This window comes from Falco rusticolus, chromosome 5 (assembly GCF_015220075.1).
Source record: "Falco rusticolus isolate bFalRus1 chromosome 5, bFalRus1.pri, whole genome shotgun sequence".
Classification (NCBI taxonomy): domain Eukaryota; kingdom Metazoa; phylum Chordata; class Aves; order Falconiformes; family Falconidae; genus Falco; species Falco rusticolus.
Window position 1 is genome coordinate 903,674 of NC_051191.1, and position 24,081 is coordinate 927,754.

At 44.8% G+C, this 24,081-nt stretch overlaps 1 protein-coding gene across 2 annotated transcripts in view; it reads left to right on the plus strand.

The window, feature by feature from the left end:
* The first annotated feature begins 68 nt into the window (after positions 1–68).
* Positions 69–24,081, plus strand: part of SLC2A13 (solute carrier family 2 member 13) — a 169,346-nt gene continuing 145,333 nt past the window's right edge. Inside the window, exon 1 of one of the 2 annotated variants that reach the window (XM_037387736.1) lies at positions 69–883. In XM_037387736.1, coding sequence (XP_037243633.1) covers positions 331–883 — 553 coding nt within the window. In that variant the 5' untranslated portion in view covers positions 69–330. The remainder of the gene's footprint in view (positions 884–24,081) is intronic. The other variant, XM_037387735.1, reaches the window with a different exon arrangement.

Sequence of the window (24,081 nt, forward strand, 5' to 3'; positions counted from 1 at the left end):
GCGGGGCGGGGCTGATCGGTCCCGCCCCCTGGCGTCCGGCGCCGTCCCCGCCCGCCTCCGCCTCCCGCTCCGCCTGGCGCTGGGAGCGGCGGCCGCGGCGGGCAACTTCCCCTCAAGTCTGTCCGGTGGCGTGCGGGGGGGACTATGCGACCCGGCTGAGCGCGGCCCGAGACGGGCGGGCGGGGCGAGGACAGGCGGCGCCAGCAGCAGCAGCAGCAGCAACAGCAGCGGCAGCCGCCGCTCCGCCGCCGTAGCCAGAGTCGCCCGGCAGCCGCCCGCCTCAGCTGCCTGCCCTCCCCCGGCTGGGGCAGGAGCTGCCGCGGCCGTCCCATGTCCCGCAAGGCCAGCGACAATGTGGAGTACACGCTGCGGAGCCTGAGCAACCTGATGGGCGAGAAGCGGCGGCGGCAGGCGGACGGGTCCGCCGGCTCGGGCGCGGCGGCGGCGGCGGGCGAGAGGAGCCTCATCGCCGCCGAGTCGTGCTCAAGCCTCAACAGCGCGGCGTCGGGCGGCGAGCTGGAGCGGGCGGCGCGGCGGCAGTTCCAGCAGGACGAGACCCCCGGCTTCGTCTACGTGGTGTCGGTCTTCTCCGCCCTGGGGGGCTTCCTCTTCGGCTACGACACCGGCGTGGTGTCGGGGGCCCTGCTGCTCCTCAAGAGAGAGCTCAACCTGGACGCCCTCTGGCAGGAGCTGCTCGTCTCCAGCACGGTGGGCGCCGCCGCCCTCTCCGCCCTGGCCGGCGGCGTCCTCAACGGGCTGTGCGGCCGGCGGCCCTGCATCCTGCTGGCCAGCGGCCTCTTCACGGCGGGGGCCGGCGTGCTGGCCGCCGCCCGCGACAAGGAGACCCTGCTGGGGGGACGCGTGGTGGTGGGGCTCGGCATCGGTGAGTGCCGCGCCGCCCCGCCGGGCTCCCCTCCCGGCTGCTGCAGCCCCGGCCCCGGGAGGACCCCGGCTCTTGCCCCGGCGGGGGAGAAAGCCGCCCCCGGGGGCGGGTTTAGCCCGAGCCTGAAAGCGCGTCCGCGGCCCCTTTCCGTCGGGCAGCCCGCAGGCGGGAGGCGGGCGCCGGCCCCGGGGTCAAGTGCCTGGCTGCTGTCGAGGGAAAGGCGTAACCGAGCGGCGTCGGGAGAGGGGTCCGCTGGCGCCGTGGGGAGCGGGCGGGCTTGCCTGCCTCTCCGGCCCCCCACGGGCGCTGCAGTGCCGGCCCGCCCGGGGAGCGCTGGCTGGTGGCCGCGCGGGGGGGAGCGGGCTCGCGGTGTCGACAGCGCGCAGGGTACACGCGGCGTTGGGAGGGGGTTCTGGGAGCTCAGGAGCCGGGAGGGGATCGTGCCCGTCTTCCTGAACTGTAAATAACTCTCTCCTGCTTCCCTGCACAGCTTTGCTTTTCACTGGGCCCGAAAGGAATGCTTTCGGGACAAAATAAGGTAGTAATCTCTCTGGTCAAATGAGATGAGGCTTGCTTTGGGTTTCATTAATAGCCTCCTGCAGAACTGAACGGGAATTACTGCTCTTAAGCTGCCTTCCTATATGTGTTGCATAACTTGCGAACGGTAGGTTGTGGTAAAACTTTATAGTTGTCCCAAAGAACACGAAGTGATGAGGAACGGTTCCTCTAACCTTTGAGACTAGTTTCGGTGCCAACTGTATCCCAGATATCCCCAGAATTTTGGTTGCTCTTCAGCTGCCATCTGTCAGATAGTAATGAGTTATACTCGTCGTCCAGGATAGGCTGTATGAGGTTATTCAGAGTCCTTGGACCACAGTATCTATAAAGAAAAAAGGAAAGAAAGAAGAAAAGGCAAATATTTCTTACTATAATCTTGCAACCCTTCCTTTCTAAAAGCATGAGGACAAATTGAGAATTAGACTTGTTTTCCTCTACGTAGCAAAGTTCTATTTCTTAGCCATTGAATAATTTTTTGAATTCTCTGGCTCGTTTTAGACACGCTTGCTGTGATGCAATTCGTGGTCTTATTAAGGAAAAAAAGTTAGTGAGTCACAGTAAGGGCTGTCGGAGATAAAATTGACTCCATCCTTGAAAGAGCTTACGCTGGTTTTCCTGTACAGTGAGGGACGTCTTTTTCAGGTTGCTGTTTTCCTATATCGAGTTGGGTGGGTTTTTCCTAATTTTTAAATGCTACCTCTCTGCGTTTATTTTTTTTTTTCAATCAAGACTTCAGCCTGCAGAATGTTGATAACATCTGTTACTATGTTTAGAAGAGAAAAAAACTTAAATTTTACTATAAAGCGACAGAAGAAGTATTTTGATGGCAATATGTAGTACATATGTTTAGTGGTAGATACTAAAAATATCAAACTTGATGTCGTCTTGTGTTTGTAAAGCTTCTCATGTTCCTTGTTGACCATAATTGGTTACATCAACAACTTCAGGGGGAAGAGAGAGGAAAGGGGTGGCTGGCTTGACTCTTGTGTGCATGTGTTGTCTTGTAGAGAGATACATAAGCACACTGGAATTGTCTTACAGTGGTGAAAATAAATGACACTGGCATTGTTGGTGGGATACGAGACTTGGGATTTAGTAATATGTAAGCCACAGAAATGGAAATCGGGTGCTGGGGGTAGTTCTTTTGTACAGCTGTAGATCTCTTGTGTAGTCTGGGGAGGGAGATCTCTCTTTGGCCTCTTTCCGCATCAGGGACAGGGATGGTGGTTCTGCTGAGGCTCTGGAGGGCTGAAGTAAGGATGGAGAAATGTTCTGAGGATTTTAGAGTACAAAGCCACTGACTCACATTTTAAAAATAGGGTATTTTCTCCTTTTTATCAAAGGTTGCTGCTCTTTATGTGATGGAGCTTATGGCCAGAAACAAAGCATTACCTTAAAATACTGTGACTGAAGCATCACAAGAGACTCCAAGGATTGCAGAATCCAATCCTAACAAGGTTTATTTTACAAAAGAAAAAGATGATGTGGTTCAAAACTATTCTCATACACCAAACTGTAACAAAGTCTGCCTTAAATCCCCCACCAGAGGGAGCCTAGATAATTCTATGAAGGCATTAGAAATTGGTGGAACTTTTAACCAGTTTCTTCCCTTTCTTCTCTTGGAGCCCTCTGACTATCATTTTGCTGCCCACAGTGAGCAAGAACTTCTAGCACTGGTGTAAGGAGGTCGTTCGGTAAAGTGATGCTTCAGTGACAGTGTGAACTGCTGAAATGTAAAGGTGCAATGGCATAGTGTTATAAAATGCTTTTCTATCTGCAAACCAATAAAAAAATTCTTTAACTGTGTATAATTTTATACACCTTTGAGGTCTTCTCCCCGTAGCTCTCTGCCAATTGCACATCAAGAGATCTGCTCCAGAAATATGTGTTCGCTTGCATTTAATAAATGAATTACCATGTTAATGGGCGGTACTGTGGTGCTGTGAAAGCAGATGCGGTGGTGGTTAGCTATGGGATTTCATTCCGCCCTTGCTGGTACGGGGTGGATCTGTGTTAATTGTGTCTATGTGAGAAAATGGCCATTTTTCTTGTGACTCTGATTTATAAAGGGCTACAATTAAACTTTCAGGGATGAAACCCACCGGATATATGCTGAAACGATGAACATCTCTTGCTTATCTGTTTTGTCCCTTTCTTATCATTTTCCATAGAGCTGTTTTGAGATGGAAAAACTCTCCTTTTCTCCTCAGCAATTACAGAAGGAGGTGTTTCTGGACAATAAAGACCACCTCTCCAGCATAAGCCCAAGTCCTCTTTTACTGCAAATGTTGAACGGATTTTTATAGTTGGAAACAGTTATGTTCCTCTTTTCCTCCCTCCCCCCCCAGTGTAAGTACAAAATATAGGGAATGCGAAAAAAGGGAAACCACGTTCAGCATGAGCTTAGAATATGCTTAGATGTTTTCAGGTCTGATTTTCTAAATACATAGTTCATGACAACTTCAGACAGAATAGCTTAAGAACAAGGTTATGGCCATTGTTCCTTCCCCCACGCCTGCCCCTTCCCGAGCAGCTCTGATGTCCCTGGCTCTTTCGGAATTTGGCTGAGCCTGATGTCAGGAATGCAACACTTGGAAAGATATTCATTACAGCAAATATGGGCAAAATTCAGACGTTTAGGAAATTGGATTGCATGTGCTCGGTAGCGCTTTGTATGAGCTTAGCTTGGAAGAATGTCACTGGTACAAAGCACGTTTGGATCTTTTGCATCTGGTAATGCTAAAGGCCTTAGCTTGTTGCTGAAGGGTGATCGACCACATTTGGTCCAGGACTGAGGGTCAGCATAGGTTTGCCTTGTGTTGGCTGCTGTAGTCTTCCCTTGGCTCGTCTTTGGTCTGTCATACCCAAGCCTGAGCACAGGCCAGAACTGAACCACCGAAGGTCTGAGCTAGGCATGGCTGTAGATGAGAGCTAATTCTGCTGAAAACCTGCTGCCATGAGAAGGGAGGTGGAGAGTGAGCATAGAGTAGACACTGGGACTAATCTAATAAAGACTAGAAAGGATAATAATAAATAGCTGTTTGCAAAGTCACTTATTTTTTAGACTGTAATCAGTCAATGTCCTAATTTTACAATCACTTTGTTGTCTGAACCCATTGGCTGGATGTGCTTCAATAGCTCACCAGTCTGCTATGGGAGCAGTTTATCCTTCGGCCATCTGAGGATGGTGAAGTTTTTAAGCCCACAGGTGATGTACATGGGTGTTGGCATGATGTTTCAGGTGGTGTGCTGTTCAGATTACTTTTTCAAGAAAATTTTATGTACCAGCTGTGGAAGGAAAGCTGTTTGAGCTATGCAGGGTTCAGGAAGTGACAGAATTAAGCTTGCTTGCGCAGTTGATATCTTAATGTACAGTTATTACGTGGATGATTAGATTATCCTGTTTTGTTCAGCATGCAGAACAGATGGTGCTCAAATAATGATCAGGTCTTAAGTGTTTTGGTTTCTTGCTCAGTGTGTGGCTTAGGTGTTACTTAATGCGCACACTACCCAAGCCCTTGTGAAAGCAGAGTTACTTCTTAGGACTGCTGTGTGTGCATGCACTCTGTTACCAGGTCTGCAATGCCAAGGAAACCTGACTGGTTAGGTGCCTTGTCTTCTCTCTGACCCCTGTCTTTGCTGGTACGTGATGTATCTTCACAGTGTGAGCCTACTGTCAGTGCTTGCTTTGTACTCAAAATGTCTGTAGTGTGTGTTTGGTTTTTTTTTTTTTTTTAAAAGGCTGTATTTGAAAGTGGTGTATGTAGTGTTCCTGGTAGCATCTTTTTACTGCATATGTAGGTCTTATTCTGAGCAGAGGAAAGAAGATTGTATACAGAATTAGGCAGGAGTGAAAAGCGCTGGCATATGGTTTCAGGATCCCCTGGTGGGACTGGCTTCTACTGACAGTAAGGTCCAGCAGCAAATAATAAAAGTAACCAACTTTGTCCAAAGGACTTGCATCATGTAACATCAGCTCTGAATTATCTTTAGAGTGAAGGTCCACCGTATCAGCTGGACTACCATGTATGCTGTGAAAGTATTGGAAAATAACTGGTAAGACCTGTTGTTTACTAAAGATGAGGATGCGTGTGCTGGTTGTTTTTTTTTTGTTTTAGTGTACTGTGGAGCTTTTTCAGGTGCTGTGTATTATCTTGGAAAAAACTCCAGATTAATCTCCTCTTCCCAACATCCCATGGGAGGCTCTGAAGCTTCAGTCTGTTTTTATAAATGAGCGTCCTACAGCTTAGTGCATTTTGGAGGTGAAAGTCACTGTCGGCCCCCAAATATGCTGCGCTGCTTCTGGCAGATGCTTGTAATTTTCAATCCAGAGATTCATAGGCTGTTGTTTCCTCCAGAGGCAGTGGTTTGTTAGTATAAGCTTGCTGTAGAGATGGAGGGGACTGAAGAGACAAATAGCTACATTGTTGGAATTGACTCTTGTACTGCCACTGACCAGAGATGCTCACCCAGGTTTCTAGGATTTATAGCTACTGACATTCCTGTGTTCATTTGGGGTTGGATCTCTGCATTTTAAGAGCTTAATCTGTTCTTGTGCAGAAGCAGCTGGGAGGATATGTTAGCTTCTGACTGGAGCTGCGATCTTGCAGGGTACTGGGAGTACATTAAGATGAAAAGCATTATCTTTTGAAGTCCTCTGATTTTTGTGTGCATTGGACAGGATACAGAGTGCTATGCTCAGTTCACCGTCATATCAACAAGCACTAACTCGGTTACTGTTTTGTCTGATGGTGTAATATCAAAAGATCAGCAATTTATACAAAAATATTGCTGCCTTTGGCAAATATTTAGTGACCGTTTCAGAACAGTGTTAAGTATTAAGCACACATAGTTATATCTAAGAGAATTTTTGGACATTTGATTCTTCTGGAAACTGTAAGTCATAAGGGTGGTGTTTCCTTTTTGTGTGTGTGTGTTTTGTTTTGGGCATTTTGCTGCTGCTGTTTAAAAAATAATCCCATAGCTCATAAAACTTGAAATATATTTTCTGTCTCCAAAACATGGGAATCTTATCTTTTTCCCTGTACTTGGTCAAACTGTTCTATCAAAACATAATTCCTGTTATATTTGAAGTATTTTATTTCATTTTGGAAAAAATACAATGCACCCAGTTCATATGTGATGTAAAATCGAAATTTGTATGGTCCTCCTACTCCATATAAAAAAGGCAGCTTGAAGGAAGCTTGCAGTGTTAAGCACAAGTGGTTTCTTACCTATTTTGAAAAATTGATGTGGGCACCATAGGTGGGCTTATTTTCCAAATGCTTTGTTTGCTACAGGAACAAGAGCCCAGTGGCATCCTCTTACCACGATGTTAAAGTCAGTAAATCATTCAGCTGGAGCTCTTGGATTTGAGTGACTTAAGCTGAAGCTTGTACCAGACCCATCCACGGAGGCATAAGGCAGGACATCTGAGGACAGTCCAAGCAGCAGATTCGGAGTGCTAGCTACCATCTTCTGCTGTGCACTGTCAGAATATGCGCTCAGATTTTATTCGGAGCATACTAGTATATGTACTTTGCCAATTGTATCCTGATAAGCAATTAAAAAAGTAAAACCACTGAAAGTAGACGCTCACAAGAAGGAGTTTTCTAATTGTGCTTTTTCCTTATCTTAGTAGTCAAGATAATTAATTGTAGCAGGTCTATGCTCTTTAGTGGGTTTTTATAGAATGCATTGTATTTTGAAAGACATTAATTTCTTTTAAAATGTAGTCTTTTAGGAATCGTAGGGATTATTCCGTGAAAGTATGGTAAGCTTTTGGGTTGCATATCCTATGGAAGTCCTCAAAATCTATGATTTCTACTGAAGGTGGATGGACTCAAACTGGACAACTGTGGCTCTGTTTCATGCTGGTGCCACAGAAGTATAATGGCCCTGAGGGATAGCTTTGTCTGCAGGGTTGTTTTATGGGTCTTCACTGGTGAAGAATAGAGGTTTTGCATCTGACCTGTACAGTCAGTATTACTGGTGTGAAGCTTGTGAAAAGGCTGGGTTGGTTGGTAGAGTCATTGCAGCTGCTGAAAGTCTAAAACCAGTGACTGCTGAAAATCAGGGGAGCAGAGGTCTTCCTTTGGTTTCTTTCTGCAATGATTATGCCTGGAACAAATAGCAAGAGAAGCAGTTATTAACTATGTTGTAAAGATGTAGCTCAACATAGCTTTGGATGAGTGTGTAGTCATTTCACTACCTTAGCTAAACTATCTTTCTGTAGGCCCTATGATACAACTTGAATGCAAACCCTTCTAAAAGGTGTTTTTCTTATGGTAATTGAAGAAAGGAAGCTTTAAAAAACACGTGTTCCTGTTCCTTCCACTTTTGATCCTCCTCAGTTTTGTTGGAGGTTTTAGATGTGTGGTTTTATTAAGGATTTATTCAAAGCAAATGCCAGTCTGAAGGTGAATTTTTCGTAGGTGGTTTCCCATTTTAGCTGTTTATATACCCAGTCACTGAAGTTGCGTTTCTTAGCTCAGAAACTCTGTCCTTTCTTCCTTTACAAGTGCCTCTCAGATGTGCTGCCTGTGGAGGAAATGTCATGCTGTGACCTCGGAGCCCCCCCCACGTCTGGCTGGCTGTGGATAGGCCATGGCATGCTTTCAGCCACGGTGTTAGCAAATGTATTTCTGCCTCCTGCTTGGTTTGGTCTCTTATTTGGCTAACTAGCAAGGCTACCTGCCTCTTCTACAGTTGTGCATGGACTTCTTTCTTATGTTCCTTTCAGGCAGCCAATCCTTGTTTGAATTGCCCTAGGGATTGCTCCTGGGTTGACTTTCCTGAGAGTTAAGCATCTCTTTGTGTGGCTGTTGTGTTAGTGGGCTCAGGTACTGAAGAAGTTATGTGGCTGTAAAAAAAAAAAAAAAAAAAAAGAGGTGTATGTTTATTGATACGTGCAACTCTTTTCCTTGGGCTTCCCCTTCAGTTGTCCCTCAGGGATCGTCTTCTCCCTCCCCTGGAGATGTATCTTCCAGTTATGTATATTCAGGATCTGTCACCCCACCATCTCTACTTGAATTTTTCTTCCCTTCTCCCTGATTTTTCCAGTGTAATTCAGCAAGAGAGCAGTTCTTTGAAGGAGGTTTGCCCTCTGTGGCTAATCTGAAAGCCTTCTTGGCTCTCATTAGAGCGGACATTTTCAAGAAGCACCTGGCACCGGCCTTGGGACTGGTCCTTTACTAGGGAGCGTTTTACATCAACAGGTACATTCTACTTCTGTTCCTGAATGATGAGGCAATTTCAAGGCAAAAACCCCCTGTTTCCAGGCAGTGTGGAAAATGCCGGTGTTATCTGATGTTTTTAGTACATGGGCTGACGGGCATTCTGTGATGCTGAATGGTCTTCAGGGAGAAGCGGGCTTTCTGTGGGAGGCAGTTGCTTCAGCCCTCAAATCTAGAACTTTCTGGTCTCTTTTTAACACTGTTTTTGGGAGGGTCTGAGTTTTCACAGGTTTCATGCCGTGCCAACTGGTAGCATTGAGGAGCACTCTAATCTAATCAACAGCCAGCCAAGCACATACAGCTGCGCGCTCAGTTGTCTCTGAGGCAGTAATGAGGTGTTTGTTGATACCCAGACGATAGACACAGAACCAGAAGATGCCAGAAATGGTGGAGGACTTGCTGTGTAAAAAAAAATGTATCCAAAATTAGATTCACCTGGCAAATGCCCATCTTTTCACAGTCTAGACAAAATTAGGTAGCTTTAGAAACCTATACCCTAAGTGGGAGCCTGAAGGCAAGAATTTTCCAGCCTTTTCCCAGAAATGGGAGTTTCTGCAGGCTAATATTTTCTGTCTTGGATAGAAGCAAGGAGTAACAGCCCTTCTGTTTCCCATTTCTTTTGGTCAGGAGCCTCATGAGCATGGCTTTCTCCACTGTTGCTTCCCTTGCAAGTTTTCAGGGAAGGAAAACCAATAATTGTAGTTTTAATGTGCCTATGGGTGTAATCACTTTGGGAAAAGAAGATTATTTTCCAGCGTCTGGAAGGAAGTATTAGGGATGTCTTTGTGTTTAGCCACAGTACTTCTACTTTCCTGTCACACTCTGGAAACCCAAGAGAATGCATTCCAAGTTGGAGAGAGCAGAAGAACTTGCCTGGTGTTACACACATTTTATTGCCTGTGCTGTGGGGCTTGTGGTCTTGTAAATTGGGAACATGTTCCAGGGAGTGCTGCTTGGAGAAAAACATTTACTGAAGTGATCACTGGCATATGCTAAAGGAAGGTGGTCTTTAATTTCTGATTGCTTATAAGAAATTCTCTCCTATTCCTTCTCTCAAATACTTGTTTTGTGCCAGAACAACATAGAAACCCAACAAAGCCTTGAACAATCTACTATGCTTAGTAATGTCTGATAGTTTTCCAGGTGTATTTTTGTAGTTTTAGCACTGCTACTCTTGGTTTACCAAATAAGAACTTTGAACTTAGGCCTACTTGAGGTCAGCAGCGATTTGAAATTCAAATCCATCTTGAACTGATTGCACCCTTAATGAATAGATGGATGTAGGACTTTTGGGTTGGGTTGGGTTTTTTTTTCCCCCACCAGTCTGTTGTTCCTTTCTGACTGTCGTCTTTTCTTCATGCTGACACAGTCATAAAAACATGAAAGTGACCTTAAGTGTCATTAAATGACTTCGTGTTGTTATGGCTCATACAGTACTATCGGAGAAGTGCCATCATTCCTAAGCTATCGATCACATTTATTATAATAAAAAAAAAGTTAGGTTTTGGTAGTGTTTGAAAACAATAGTAGTAATCTTGATTCATGTCCTGCTCTGAACTGCCTTCTGCAGTTCAGCCAGGTCCTGCTGTAGCACGTGTCCCACTTGCAGGGGTGAGGGAGGAGCAGAGCTCCAGGTGTTCCTCCTTTTCCCTAGCGCAGCACCAGAGCAGAGTGCTGTGCCCAGAGGAGCAGGAGTGCCCTGCTATGCAGTTCAGCCTCCAAAGCGAGACCCGACCAGCTGGTGGAAACAAGGAGCACCTGTTCCTGTCTTTCCGTTTTTCCTTCCATGAATTACCGTTGATTCTTATCCAGAGCATCTAATAGTACTACAATACTTGATAGTCATCTGTGATTCTGTGGTTTTTTTTTTTAACCAATACTGTGAAAGATTCAAACGGTGTATGGCCCATTACTTTTTTACAGCTCTAATCCTGGAGGAATTGGCAGTACTTAACCTGGGGAAAATACGGTTGTTGATTTACTGTCTCTTCAGCTGAATATTCAGAAATGGATAGGCAGTCAGGATTCAGTAATTTCTTTAAGGCAGAGTTAGTTGTCTTTAGCCTCAGGATCATCTAACTTCTGAGCATGTTGCAGTTTTCTCTTGTGTTGCTGAACTGGCAATTGTAGCCTAGGCTTCACATTCTGCCATTCAACAGCAAAAACTGTCAGAGAATTATTGAAGAATTAAAGGTGTCCAGAGAGAGCTGGAAGCAAAAGTTGTGTATTGAAGAGAATATATATCCTTAATAAATTACTTATTCCTGAGCTTTTTGTAGGAAAAGGGGTAGATAACTAGATATGTTGATGAAAACTATGACGGCTGGAGCAACTTCAGAAGTCCATAAAGATAACTAAAGCACAGAGCCTACATGAGGTGTTGTAGGCAGGGGATGTTTTTTCTGCCTGTTTGAGCACCTAACTGGAGCACAGTTGGAAACAAGGAGAGTTGGGAGCCTGAGTTCTGATATAGTTGATGGAGGATGGTATATCAGGATCCCAAAGTCAGATGCCTTGAGTTGGAGCTAGTACTTCTCTGGAATCTTCTTGTCCAACGTGTGATAGTAGGAGAAAACCACTGCTGCTTAGAGTATTTTTTGTGTGATTTAAGGTTTAGGTCAATGTGCCGTGTTTGTCGTTCCTAGCTGTATTAGGACTGACTTTGTTATTTTGAACTTATTTTTCTGTTTGTAGCTGTCCACCTAGGAAGTTTTGTTTAATCTGTGAAGTTAAGGAGGTAAAATTGAAGGGATTTGCCACTAAGTGCTTGTTCTCTTCATTCGGTTAGTTGATTTTTTAGGATTGTTGGTTGGAGCTATGATTGATCCTGGGGGGAGTCTAACATCTGAGAAAGGCAGTGTGGTAATAGATGAACTAGAACACGGTGAGCATGGAGGAAGTACTGGTTAAGACTAAACCTGTGTGTACGTTAAGCATGCACTTCAGCAAATGTTTGCGTATAAGTGACCTTTTTTTGTTTGTTCATGGGTCCTTGATTCTTGGACTGTTGAGGTCATAGTAGCTATGTGAGCACAGGAATGGGGAATCTGCCTGAGGGGAAAAGGTAAATCTGGTTTTATTCACTGTGGAGTTCAGCTAAGTCTTTTGACTTGTAGACTCCCTGCTCCTGCATTAATCATAGGCTCTGCTGACGTCACTAGTCCGATTCATATCGGAACAGTTTGGAAATCCAGAGCCACCTGGGCAATTTCAGGATCTTGCAAAAAGGGGTGGAAAAGACTAAATGTCCTGCATAGGCATTCATGATGTTTTAGCCCAGGAATTAAATCACTGTGGTAGTATTTCGAGCTGAATGCTGGGGTCTGGTTTTGCATTGTACGTAGTTCTTGGGTAGAAGGAGAAATAGGGCATGGGCTGTACATCCTTTCTCTTTTAATGATTGACTGGGAAGTTCCTAGAAAAAATTATTGGTGCATATAGCAGGAATCTGGGCACACATTCAGTAGAGCATTACACAAATAATGTCAACTTCTCTTTTAGTGAGTGGGAATGTACTTTACTAAATTCTTCAAAAGCTTGGACGAGAAGGTACTATTTATCTTGAAATCTAACTTTGGGCCAGGCCCAATTGTTGCCTACACCTGTATGCTCTATGTGATTACCTCTGTACATCTTACTGTCCTGCAGGTTTAGGGCTTCCTTCCTTTCCTGACCTCTGTCTGCAGTTTTACTAGCAAGGGTAAACAAAACACTATCAAGTTCAACAGTGTGTGTGCACTTCTGAAAAAGCTGTTGTTTGAAGGCATAATTTTTATGTCAAGCTCTGTTGTTGTTTTGCTTTCTTTTGTGTCTGCTGATGGTAATTTTAAAGTAAGAAAAGATGCAGCTTGTGTTTTGGCTTTGCTTCTGCATTTCCCCACCTATTTCTGAATCTTCCTTCCTTGGAGTCAAAAGCTGTCTTGTGTCAGTCTGCTGGCCCTCTCCCTGATTCAAAGTTAATTGCTTTGCCTGACACCCAAGTACTATCTGGGCGATTAATTGTGATCCTCTTAGATGTGGAGTGCTCCCTTGCACAGAAGGATAGTGCTCCGAGCTTATAAACACAGCAGTGCAGAGGTTTTTCCGCGTAGCTCAAGACCAGCAGGCCTATCTCTTCTGTAATATCAATTGTACCTTTAGCAAGACTTGAGCCACCTGTGTAGAATAGTTATGTGAGTCTGTTCAGAAGTTAATTCTCAGTAATTTACCCTCTAATGGTGAGACTTCTGAGGGACAGTGTGCGTGTGTTTTCTGGTTTTCTTTACCTAAAATCTTAACCCATTTCTGGCTGGCTTAATAGAGCCTTTGCTCAGGTATCTTTCGTCCGTGAATATGGATTTGTGTGTGACTGTTTTAGATGGGTTGCTGAGGCAGAAATTCCTGTGGCTGTGTGTGTGCTGCTTGGGTGAGGCCGAGCCTGGCCTGCCTATCACCCTGCCGTCTCAAGCTTTTGTATTAATTCTGCTTTTCTTCTTAGAGTGTCTTTCCAGGATATGTGAAGTGAAACTGCATGCTAGGTACCATGGGGACTTCTTATGGACCACTTTGTTACAGTCAAACTATTCAGTTTTTCAGTTTGTCTAGGTGCAATGGCTTCTTGTCCCCGAGTTGACCCTATGAGGTGCTTCATTTGGACTGGGATATAAGGGAAACCATGCTCCTCGCACTGGTGCAAAGAAGGGGCAACTGGAAGTGTGGGTGCTGAAGTAGCTTATCTGCCACACTTGTCTCTCCTGGCCCATATAGGTTAGAAAGAATGCCTGATCCAGGCCTCCTAAACAGTTGTGTTGGGAAGTAGGAATCCAGGCATCTGGAGAACTCTGTGTGTGTGCGTGTGCAGGAAGAAATGAGTGATGAAATGAAATTACAATAGTGGATATTTTAATTAGGAGTTTGTATTTTTGTGGTGAGAAAAACTGTGATTGGAGGTGGCTGTGCAAGAGGATACTGTAAACCTGTTGTGCAGTGTGTTAGTAACGTTCCACAGCTGTGCTGTAGACTACAGGAGAAGCTACAAGGAACTGCTTTGGGGTGTGGAGCCGTTATTTCTGCTTTTTAAAATTATATCGAGTGGGAATATGTAGTTCTTTCTTCTTCATTGAATTTTTATCAAGTAGGAATGTATGTTTCTTAGCGTAGATAACATGGTGTTGTATGGTTGAACACCTGCACAGAGTAACTAGCTTTCATCTGCGCTGTGGCAATGAGCAAGAGAGAGAACTTTGAGAGGCCTGACTTGGCACTCTCACCAGTTTTAAGCCAGTGTGATTTCACTGATATTACAACAGTGCTAATTTATTTACCTCATGATCTTGATAAACTGCTAATTAGTACAGTACTTTACAGGAGGTGTGAATCTGTTCATCAGATAACTGTAGGTTCATATAAAATTAAGTCTGTAAGGTAGATACAGATGTCATACTGAGCTAGAACTGAAATAGAACTTCAGACAGATTTTTTAGAGAAGTTTGTAAGTCTTCAGCTGATGTTTGAAGATGACATACATATTTCTTCATAAATGCTTATATTCATCTTCTATGATGTTTTGCTTACAGCAATGCTTGGTTTCTTGCCTAAAGCAAGTGACTCAGTTAGTTGTAGTAAAACATAAAAATGACCGTGTGCATACTTCTCAGTCATGTATATGTTCCCAATGTAGCTGAATCACATTGAAGCAATGTATGTGTCTCTGCATTTCTATTTGTCATACGTTATCAGCAATAAAATACATGTATCACTAAGGCAATAATAGGTTGAGAAGTGTTTGGTGTGCTGTGTCTCCTTTTCGCAGTTGCTCTGCATGTTCTTGGTTTGGATTTTCTTTGTCATGCATTATCAGCCACTAAAATACATATGACCCTGAACCAATAATAGACTGAGAAGTGTCTGGTCTGCTGCATTTCGCTTTCATAATTGCTCTGTGTGTTCTGTACTCTGCAGATTTGTCCTGTTACAGGATCTGCAGCCATCTGTTTTTTAAGGTACAGTAAATTTTGCAAATGCAAATACCAGCTTGGGTTACCTTTCCTAGAAGCTGGAACCCATACAGTTTGCTTGTGTCTGTAGAAGCAATAGTAGCAAGGACACTATTGCAAGAAAAAACCACTATTTAATGCTGATACAAAGAGCTTAGAGACACACAGCCTTGAACTCATCTTGCCACAATGTGAAGTTTCTTGTGTTATGCAGTTTTATAGTCTGAAGTCTGAATTAGAACAAGCCTTATGTTAAAATAAGTTAAATATATGCACATGGTTGTTTGCCATTCGGAAGGCTGTCTAACTTTAAATACTGCAGTAAGAAAATGTCTGTTGTACTGCTGAAAGGCCTGACTTGCGCACTGTGTGACCCCGTATGTCTGGTGCATTGTCTTTTGCTAAGTAAACACAAGACCAATCTGTAATTCTTGTTTTGTCATGTCCTGGCCACTTGATCTTGAAGTGACTGTGGGACTTCATGCTTCCATATTTTCCTTGTGGGGCTGATGTTTGCTTACATTTTTGAAAGGTGTTCTTTGACTTATTAAAACAAAATAATAATCTTAAATTCTATCAGTCATAACCTGTTAAGCACTACAATTTCTCTGAATGGACTTTATACTCTGATTTTCAGTTTCTTGGATAATTTCCTCTTCAGTCAGATCTCTTCTCTCCTCTTCCCCTCCTTGCTGTGTGTAGAGCTTCATCATATGGTATATTGAAGCACTACTCAAACGATCTGTACATCGTAACAATTAAAAAGCCCTTTAAGAAAGGAGAGCAATGTAAACTGAGAGTGAGCAGAGGACTGTAGATGTGAACTTGACAGTATTTGAAAGGTGGATCATGCAGCACCTGAAGATAACAAGCAATAGACATTTGAGTTGTTCAAAGCACATGCTGCGTTGGAAGCACAGTCTGTGTGAAGTTTTTTTTAGCTGTTACGTTACCGAGGTAGGTCATGAGCATTAAGGAAGGGGGTTCTGCTATTAAGGAGGTAGTCTTTAGTGCAGGGGTCCTCAAACTATGGCCCGTGGTCTGGATACGGCCCCCCAGGGTCCTCAATCCAGCCCCCCGTATTTACAGACCCCCCCGCCCCCCCCCCCCCCCCCCCCCTTGCCAGGAGTTTTGGGGGGGGAAACAAGCAGCTGCAGATGACTGCCTGCCACTTCATCCGTGCGCCGGCCCCCTGGTTAAAAAGTTTGAGGACCCCTGCTATAGTGGCATTCTGCTGGAATAGAAGGTTCTTCCCAACCTCATCTACATATAAACTTGTCATCAACATGTGTACTTTACAATATAGGGCAAATACTGTGGTTTTATTATTTTATTACTGCGTACAACCATAAATGGTACTAACAAGGCAGGGAGGAGTGGGTAGTCATTTGGAGAGAGTCACCTATGAGCTGTTTTGTGCTTTGTTGCTGGTTCATAGTATTTTATTAGAAGCTATCACAACTGGTTTATTTCCAACTCACAGTTACTCCATTAGTGCTCGGTTTAATGATTCTTCTCCAGTGGATAATTAATTCTGCCTCCTGATGCTGCCCTCCTGCAGTATTGTCAGCAGTTCCTACCTTTTGTTTTGGGAAATAAGGAAGAGGATGTAGACCAGAGATGTTTAAAAAAATATAAATAAGAGTAATTCTTTTTATTGTTGAGTGAAAATTCAATTATATGTAGCTAGATTTTACTGTAATTGATGTTTCAATTACATCTTGCTGTATGAAAACTTAATTAAAAGATCAGGTGAAATGTGGCCAGATTATAAGGAAAACCAAGATGGGAGACAGTAATTACTTCATAGGGTTTCTTTGGAAAGAGTGCTGTGAGGATTGGGAGCTCCCTTCCTGCTCTGGTATTCAGATTTTCAGTCAAACGCAAACATAAAAATTGCTTTATAAATTTTCTCTATGGAAGCAGAGTAATGCTGTAAGTGCAGAACTTGCAAAGTTTGTATTTTAGGGAGATCCTGGATTTAGGTGTTTTCCTTGGTGGTAGCTTGTACATGAATCTTTTTTTTAAAACTGGAACCTGACATGAGAAATGTCATCTCAGTTTGAAAGAGAACATGGCTTCATTTTTAACTGTGAACTTTCCAGTTTTCAGGACAGAATCTGCTTCTTAGTGGGAGCAAATACAAAGGAGTTACATAAAATTAACAGGAGGCTCTGTAGTACCTCTGCCTCAAGAGTACAAAAAAAGGTGGTGCACTTCAAGGCTGGGGGACAGCAGACTGAAGCAGCAGAGTCCATCATTGCCTGGTTAATCATCTTTATGACTTACAGTGCTTTGTTGCAAGTTGCACAGGGCCAGCCACAGGAAAAACAGATTTTATCTTAACAAGGATGTTTGCTGCATCTGTGTTAATTAGAATGGGACTGTCAGATATGCCATTTTAAATGTCAGCTCTTAATTCTTCTTAAATTTTTTTGGTTTTACTATTCTCTTATTGGATAGGGGTAACAGAGCAGACTGCTGGATGAGAGAATCTGTGCAGTGCTCCGAGTTACAGAACGGCATTTTAGATATCCATCTTTATTTTCTTTTAATCCTTAGGTTGTCTAGAGTTACCAGGGTCTTGTGTCAATTAATGAGATTTACTGAGAACATAACAATGCCCAGCTTTCACTGCAGACTGACGTGGAGCTCTTACTGAATCCTCCCCTGCTAACACGCCTGAAGAACAAAAACAGGGCAGGAAAGTGCTGCCCTGAGGAGGGACCTTGGGAGCTGTGCTCCTGTGATCTGTGGTTCTCGCATCCATTTGCTCAGAGTACTATTATTAATAAGGAGGTCTGCAAGAGTAAAGCAACCCTGTTAGCAGAATTGCATCTGTAGTTTGGAAGATGGTTGTCCGTTACAATGTGCTTAGAGGACTGCAAGTTGTCAAAAGCTGAAAGCCATGAAAGCAGCATCTCCCAGGTTTTCCTGGGATCTTCTGTCCTCTACCAGTCTGTTCCCTGAAGGCTTTGAGACTTGCAGCCTTGCTTTTAGGAAGCTCTTTGGTGATCTGCTTCCCTGATAAAATGTAGCGGTAGTTTCTTCCCACCTGCAGCATCCACCCACTGCTGGTTAGCAGAGACTTTCCCCTGTTTTTTGTCCCTTAGACATTGGTAATGGAGTAGAATCAGAGAATCATTCAGGTTGGAAAGGTCCTTTAAGATCATCAAATCTAACAGTTAACTCAGGACTGCCAAGTCCACCACTAAATCATGTTGCCAAGCACTGCACCTGTGCATTTTTTGCCAAGGATGATGATTCCACCACCTCCCTGGGCAGCCCGTTCCAATGTTTGACCACCCTTTCAGTGAAAAAATATTTCGTAATATCCAATCTAAACCTCCCCTGGTAGAACTTGAGGTTATTTCTTCTTGTCCTATCACTTCTTATCTGGGAGAAGAGACCGACCCCCGCCCCTGCCTACAGCCCCTGTCAGGGAGTTGCAGAGAGCAGTGAGGTCCCCCCTGAGCCTCCTCCTCTCCAGGCTGAACCACCCCAGCTCCCTCGGCTGCTCCTCACAGGGCTTGTGCCCCAGACCCTTCACCAGCTCCGTTGCCCTTCTCTGGACACGCTCCCCCACCTCGATGTCTGTCTTGCACTGAGGGGCCCAAAACTGAACCCCGTGTTCGAGGTGCGGCCTCACCAGTGCCCAGTACCGGGGGACGATCACCGCCCTGGTCCTGCTGGCCGCACTGTCCCTGGCACAAGCCAGGATGCCGTTGGCCGCCTTGCCCCCCGGGCACCCTGCTGGCTCATGCCCAGGGCTGTCACCCAGCCCCCCCAGGCCCTTTCCCCCCAGGCAGTTCCCAGCCCCCTGCCCCAGCCTGTCGCGCTGCGTGGGGCTGGTGTGACCCAGGGCAGGACCCGGCACTGAGCCCTGTGAACCTCCTACAAGTGGCCTCGGCCCATCGGCCCGGCCTGCCCAGACCCCTCTGCAGAGCCTCCTGCCCCCCAGCAGATCAGCGCTGCCCCCAGCTCGGTGCCACCTGCAAACTGGCCGAGGGTGCGCTCGGTGCCCTCGCCCAGGTCATTGATAAAGGCATTAAGCAGGGCTGGCCCCAGCACGGAGCCCTGGGGACACCAGCTGTGACCGGCCGCCAGCGGGATGTAACTCCGCTCACCACCACCCGCCGGGCCCGGCCGGCCAGCCAGCTTTAGCCCAGGGTACAGTACACCCACCCGGGCCATGAGCTGCCGTTTCTCCGGAGAATGCTGGGGAGATGGTGTCAAAGGCTTTTGTCCAGGTGGACAACACCCACAGCCTTTCCCTCATCCACCGGGTGGGTCACCTTGTTGTAGAAGGAGATGAGGTTTGTCAAGCAGGACCTGCCTTTCATAACCCCATGCTGCCTGGGCCTGATCCCCCGGTTGTCCTGCACGTGCCACATGGTGGCACTCGGGACGTTCTGCTCCGCAACCTTCCCAAGCACTGAGGTCAGGCTGACAGGCCTGTAGTTCCCCAGATTCTCCTTATTGCCCTTCTTGTAGATGGGTGTCACACTGGCTAACCTCCAGTCAACTGGGACCTCTCCATTTGCCAGGACTGTTGACAAATGATGGAGAGCGGCTTGGTGAGCTCCTCCCCCAGCTCCCTCGGTGCCCTCGGGTGGATTCCATCTGACCACATAGACTTGTGCGTGTCCCAAGTGGAGCAGCAGGTCACTGACCGTTCCCTCCTGGGCTGTGGGGACTTCATTCTGCTCCTCCTCATCCCTGTCTTCTAGCTCGAGGGGCTGAGTAACCTGAGGGTAACTGATCTTACTGTTAAACTGAGGCAAAGAAGCATTAGGTACCTCAGCCTTTTCTTGTCCTTTCTGGTAATCTTCTCCCGTGCATCCAATAAAGGATGCAGATTATCCTCGGGCCTCCTTTTGTTTCTAATGTATTTGTAAAAACATTTTTGTTATATTTTATGGTAGTGGCCAACCTGCGTTCTAGCTGGGCTTTTGCCTTTCTAATTTTCTCCCTGCATAACCTTGTGACATTCTTATAGTCCTCCAGAGTTGCCTGCCCCTTCTTCCAAAGGTGGTAAACTCTTCCTCCGAGTTCCACCCACAGCTCTTTGTTCAGCCAGGCTGATCTTCCCCACCAGCTCATCTTTTGGCACATAGAGATGGCCTGATCCTGCACCTTTGAGACTTCCTTCCTGAAGAATGTCCAGCCTGCCTGGACCCTGTGGCCCTTCAGGGCTGCCTCCCACAGGACTCTGTCCACCAGGATCCTAAACAGGCCAAAGTTGGCCCTCTGGAATTCCATGCTAGCTGTTCTGCTGACCCCCCTCCTTACTTCTCCCAGAACCAAAACCTCTGTCATACCATGTTCGCTACGCCCAAGGCATCTTCCGACCACCGCGTCGCCCACCAGCCCTTCCCCATTTGCTGACAGCAGGCCCAGCGGGGCATCTCCCTGGGCTGGCTCGCTGACCAGCTGTGGCAGGCAGTTCTCTTCCATGCATTCCAGGAACCTTCTGGGCTGTTTCCCACCCACTGTGCTGTGTTTCCAGCAGGCATACGGTAGGTTGGAGTCCACCATGAGAACAAGGGCTTGGAATCGTGAGACTTCTCCTAGCTGCTTGTAGAATGTTTCATCTGCCTCTTCATCCTGGTTGGGTGGTCTGTAATGGACTCCCACCAGGATATCTGCCTAGTTGGCCTTCCCCCAGTTCTTACCGATAAACACTTAACCCTGCTGTCACCATCATTCAGCTCTAGGCAGTCAAAACACTCCCTGACACGCAGAGCTACCCCTCCACCTCTCCTTCCTGGTCTATCCCTTCTGAGGAGTTTGTAGCCATCCATTGCAGCACTCCGGTTGTGTGAACCATCCCACCATGTTTCCATGATGGCCACTGTTGATCTCAGTTTTTCCGCTCAGTGCTTCACAGCTACTGTTTTGCTTTTTTTCCCCACACAAAAAAGCCTCATTCTTCACATGTAATGTCTCCTTCTGGTCAACATAAACAACTGATGGAAGCCAATATACACTGAAATAGGTTAAAGTACCCTCATATTTGTTGGCAACTTGAGTGAATTCTGTGAATTTTAGGTTTCATCAGGTTAACGCTGCGAATCCTGCAGTTGTGACTGCTGGTCCAGACTAGCAGGTCATTTTTAGGAGTAAACCTATGTGGCTTGAAGAAGTTCAGCACTGGCTTGTCCCTCTGCTAAGGACAGTCTAGTCCAGGATCCTTGTCCTAATAGTCAAAACCCTTTCTGAGACTTAACCACTTAAGAGATCTTTACCTGGGATTCCTCCATAGGATGTTCTATTACAGTTGCGTGCCACTGGCACCAAGCAGCTGTTACCAAAATGGTAGTGGGGAAAATCCAGACCATGGGGAAAAGTTGCATGGAAGCTAGATATTTAAGCTGAGCTGCTTCTCATAAAGTAACATGCAGCACTTAACCCATGTGCTCTGGGAACACCTTTACTCCTCATAGCATGCAAAATGTGCATGCCATTGGGAGGTGTCTTAAAGGAGAGGTACCATACTGATCTCCACCGTCACCCCCAACCTCCAGTATTGCAAATACAGGCATCATTTATTTTCCCATATGATCAAAAAATGTGTCGTATTATCTCTACACAGATCACTTACGTTTGTAGACACAATCTTTTTTGTGCATGAAACCTCTAGTATAGAAGGAAACCGAGCAGTTACTGTGACTCTGTATTTTCATTATATTGATAGTTATACTTACATTACTGTTAGAAGTGCTACTTGCACTCATTATAATGATATAACTGAAATTTCTTTTATAAAATCAGGCCTTAAGCTTTAAAAGGCGCAGAGGGCTTTTGTTTATTTTTTAGAGCAGTAGTTGTAAAACCATATAACTGGCACCTGTCTTCCTACAAGTCATGCTGTTTCTTGCATGAGTGGGTAACTAAATGTAGTAATTCATACAAAAATAGGGCTTTCTGCGTTGATGGTTGCAATGTATTTACCCATTGCAAGCACAAAACTAATGGGAATGTAAACTAGACACAATATTTTTATGGCTGTCTTTCCTGAATAGTGAACAAACACATTCAATGTTACTCCATGAGTTTTGTCTAAAATACTAAATTTGCAATGGGATTAGACTTTCTAGATTAGTTTTTTTAATTGGTGGCAAATGTAGCTAAGAAAATGCATTCTTCTGCTCATTTTCATCTTAAGCTGCGTGTTTGGAGTCAATTGCTGGACTTTTGGTTAATTCAATGAAACCTAAAGCAGTTTACAGAAAAATTAACTGGTTTAACTGTTGTTTTAATAATTACACTTGTAGAAAGAGGCACTGTTAAACCCAAGTTTATTCTTAGTTGAAGAGAGCTTTCAGGAGTAAGTGAAAGGCATACCTTTAGCTAAGCTGTAGTTCAGCTTCTAAAGCTTGTTCGTGTTTAGATACCGATTCTCTTAAAATTATTCGAAGTTGGGTAAAGCATCACTGTAGTAGAACTGGGAAAGAAAGAGTAGGTTTATAAACAGAAGTGCAAAGTTGGAAAGGAGTATTAATTTTATGTGTAGCATTGCCCTTGTCTTCTGAAAATAAAATGTCTCTACACAGAAGATCTTTGCTAATCCTTGAAGCATTCAGTTGTTGTTCTGGGGTGTTTAGCGTGGGTTTGTATTTTGGTTTTGTTTGGTTGGGGATTTTGTTTGATTATTTTTTTTTTTTTAACCATGTGAAGATTGCATAGTGTTCATAGCGCTGGCTTTCTAGCATATATGAGTGGTTATGCAGGTGAGTCCTGCCAAAGCTTTCTGGGTCATTTTAAAAACATTCTTCCCTGCTGGAAATTTCTGTTTGCTTGGCTGAGTCAGCAGAAAGAGCTGGATGCCATTCCTCAGCCGCTCAGTTAGCACCTGTGATCTTGTGCCTTAGCACAAGTGTGTGTTAGCCACCAGATCAAATGTCTGGAGCAGGAAATGGAGCAGCTGAGATGCGGCTACGTATCCTGATCAGCTGCCTTGCTGGATGAGGAGGAACCGCTGGCTGGGAAAGCAGCTCCTTATCTTTGGCTATGACTGCCTCAGGACCTGGCCAAGTTCATCTGCTTCGTTTTCTTAGGTGTAAGTGAGCAGCATGTACAGCGCATAGTCTGCATGTGCTAGAGAATGCCTACAGCAAAGCACTGCTTGTGTCAATTAGTGTTTATTTAAACTAAAAGCTTCACTTTTAAAGTAGATTAAGTACTGCTTGCCTTACGTGTTTATACAAGCTGTCATAAAGAAAACTACTATGTGGTATTTATAATTTTCAAGTGAAAGAAAAATAAAATGCTCTTATTTTCTGAAGTGAGACGCTTTTGCAATATGGTAAAAATAATGGTTGTGTCGAGTAGTATAAAAATTTATGGTGCTTCACTCTTTCACAGTGAAAGATCTTTCACAGCTTGTACGTTCACAAAATCTTTGCAAATAGTGCTTGATCAAAAGTAATTCAGAAACAAAACAAATTAGGACTTTTTGCTAGTTGCTTTTGGTAGCTTTTAGTCACTTTTAGGGCTGATTGTTAATCTTGTATGGTTCAGAAATTCTTGGTACCTTTCAAGTAGAGGGAGCCATAGCAAACTCAGTATTGAAAATTAGCGATGCTCCCTCCCTGGTATACCTTTGTGCATATATGTACACATATGAACACACATGTACTCTTTGAGAAAGAGTTTTTCCTTTTTAGGCTTTCCTAAAAATGCCGATCCAGAAATAATCCATCTGCTCTTGTCTGGATCACTTTAGAAGAAGGAGAAAATCCGTTTCAGTGTTGAAAGTTGCTAATTGATAGCTGTGTAGGTGACCTAAAGAAGACTTTTTAACTGCTTATTGAAAAATGAAGGTGTAGGTTGGCAATCAATCACTTTGCTTGTATATTCTGAAGAAACTGTTACTGATGAAGTAGCTCAATTAATTACCAGTGCAATTGTTCCATTTTTATGATGCTGTCTTTTAGCTGGATTTCTTTTAGACATCATTCTGATTAATGTTTTGAAGTAACCTCAGCCAGGGTAAATCTTAAAGCTAGATCTGTGGATAGATTTGGGAACCATGAAGGGAGTAATTTCTTTTAAAAATGCCAGGTTTCTGAAATGGGATCTACAGGCATGAACTACAAGCACAGGTTCCCAGTATGGCACGATGTGAGAAGGAAGGCCCTTAGTAGGACACTCAGGAACTAGGGCAGCTGAACATGGAGATGTCTGACACGGATGTTTCACAAACTGCATTAAAAGGAATATATGCTGGCCATAAAGAAAGACTGAGTATGGGTAGCTAATTCTGGGTTGCTGGGAAATGCAAACTGGTCTGATATCTGTAGTGCTAGGCATGCTCTTATGTTTTGGGCAGTTGCAAAGATCTTTGCTTCAAATTTTCTGGATGTTTAGCTTGACTATTTTGCCTCTGGTTAATTAAATCCCACTCTCTCCTCTTGACTTTGGCACT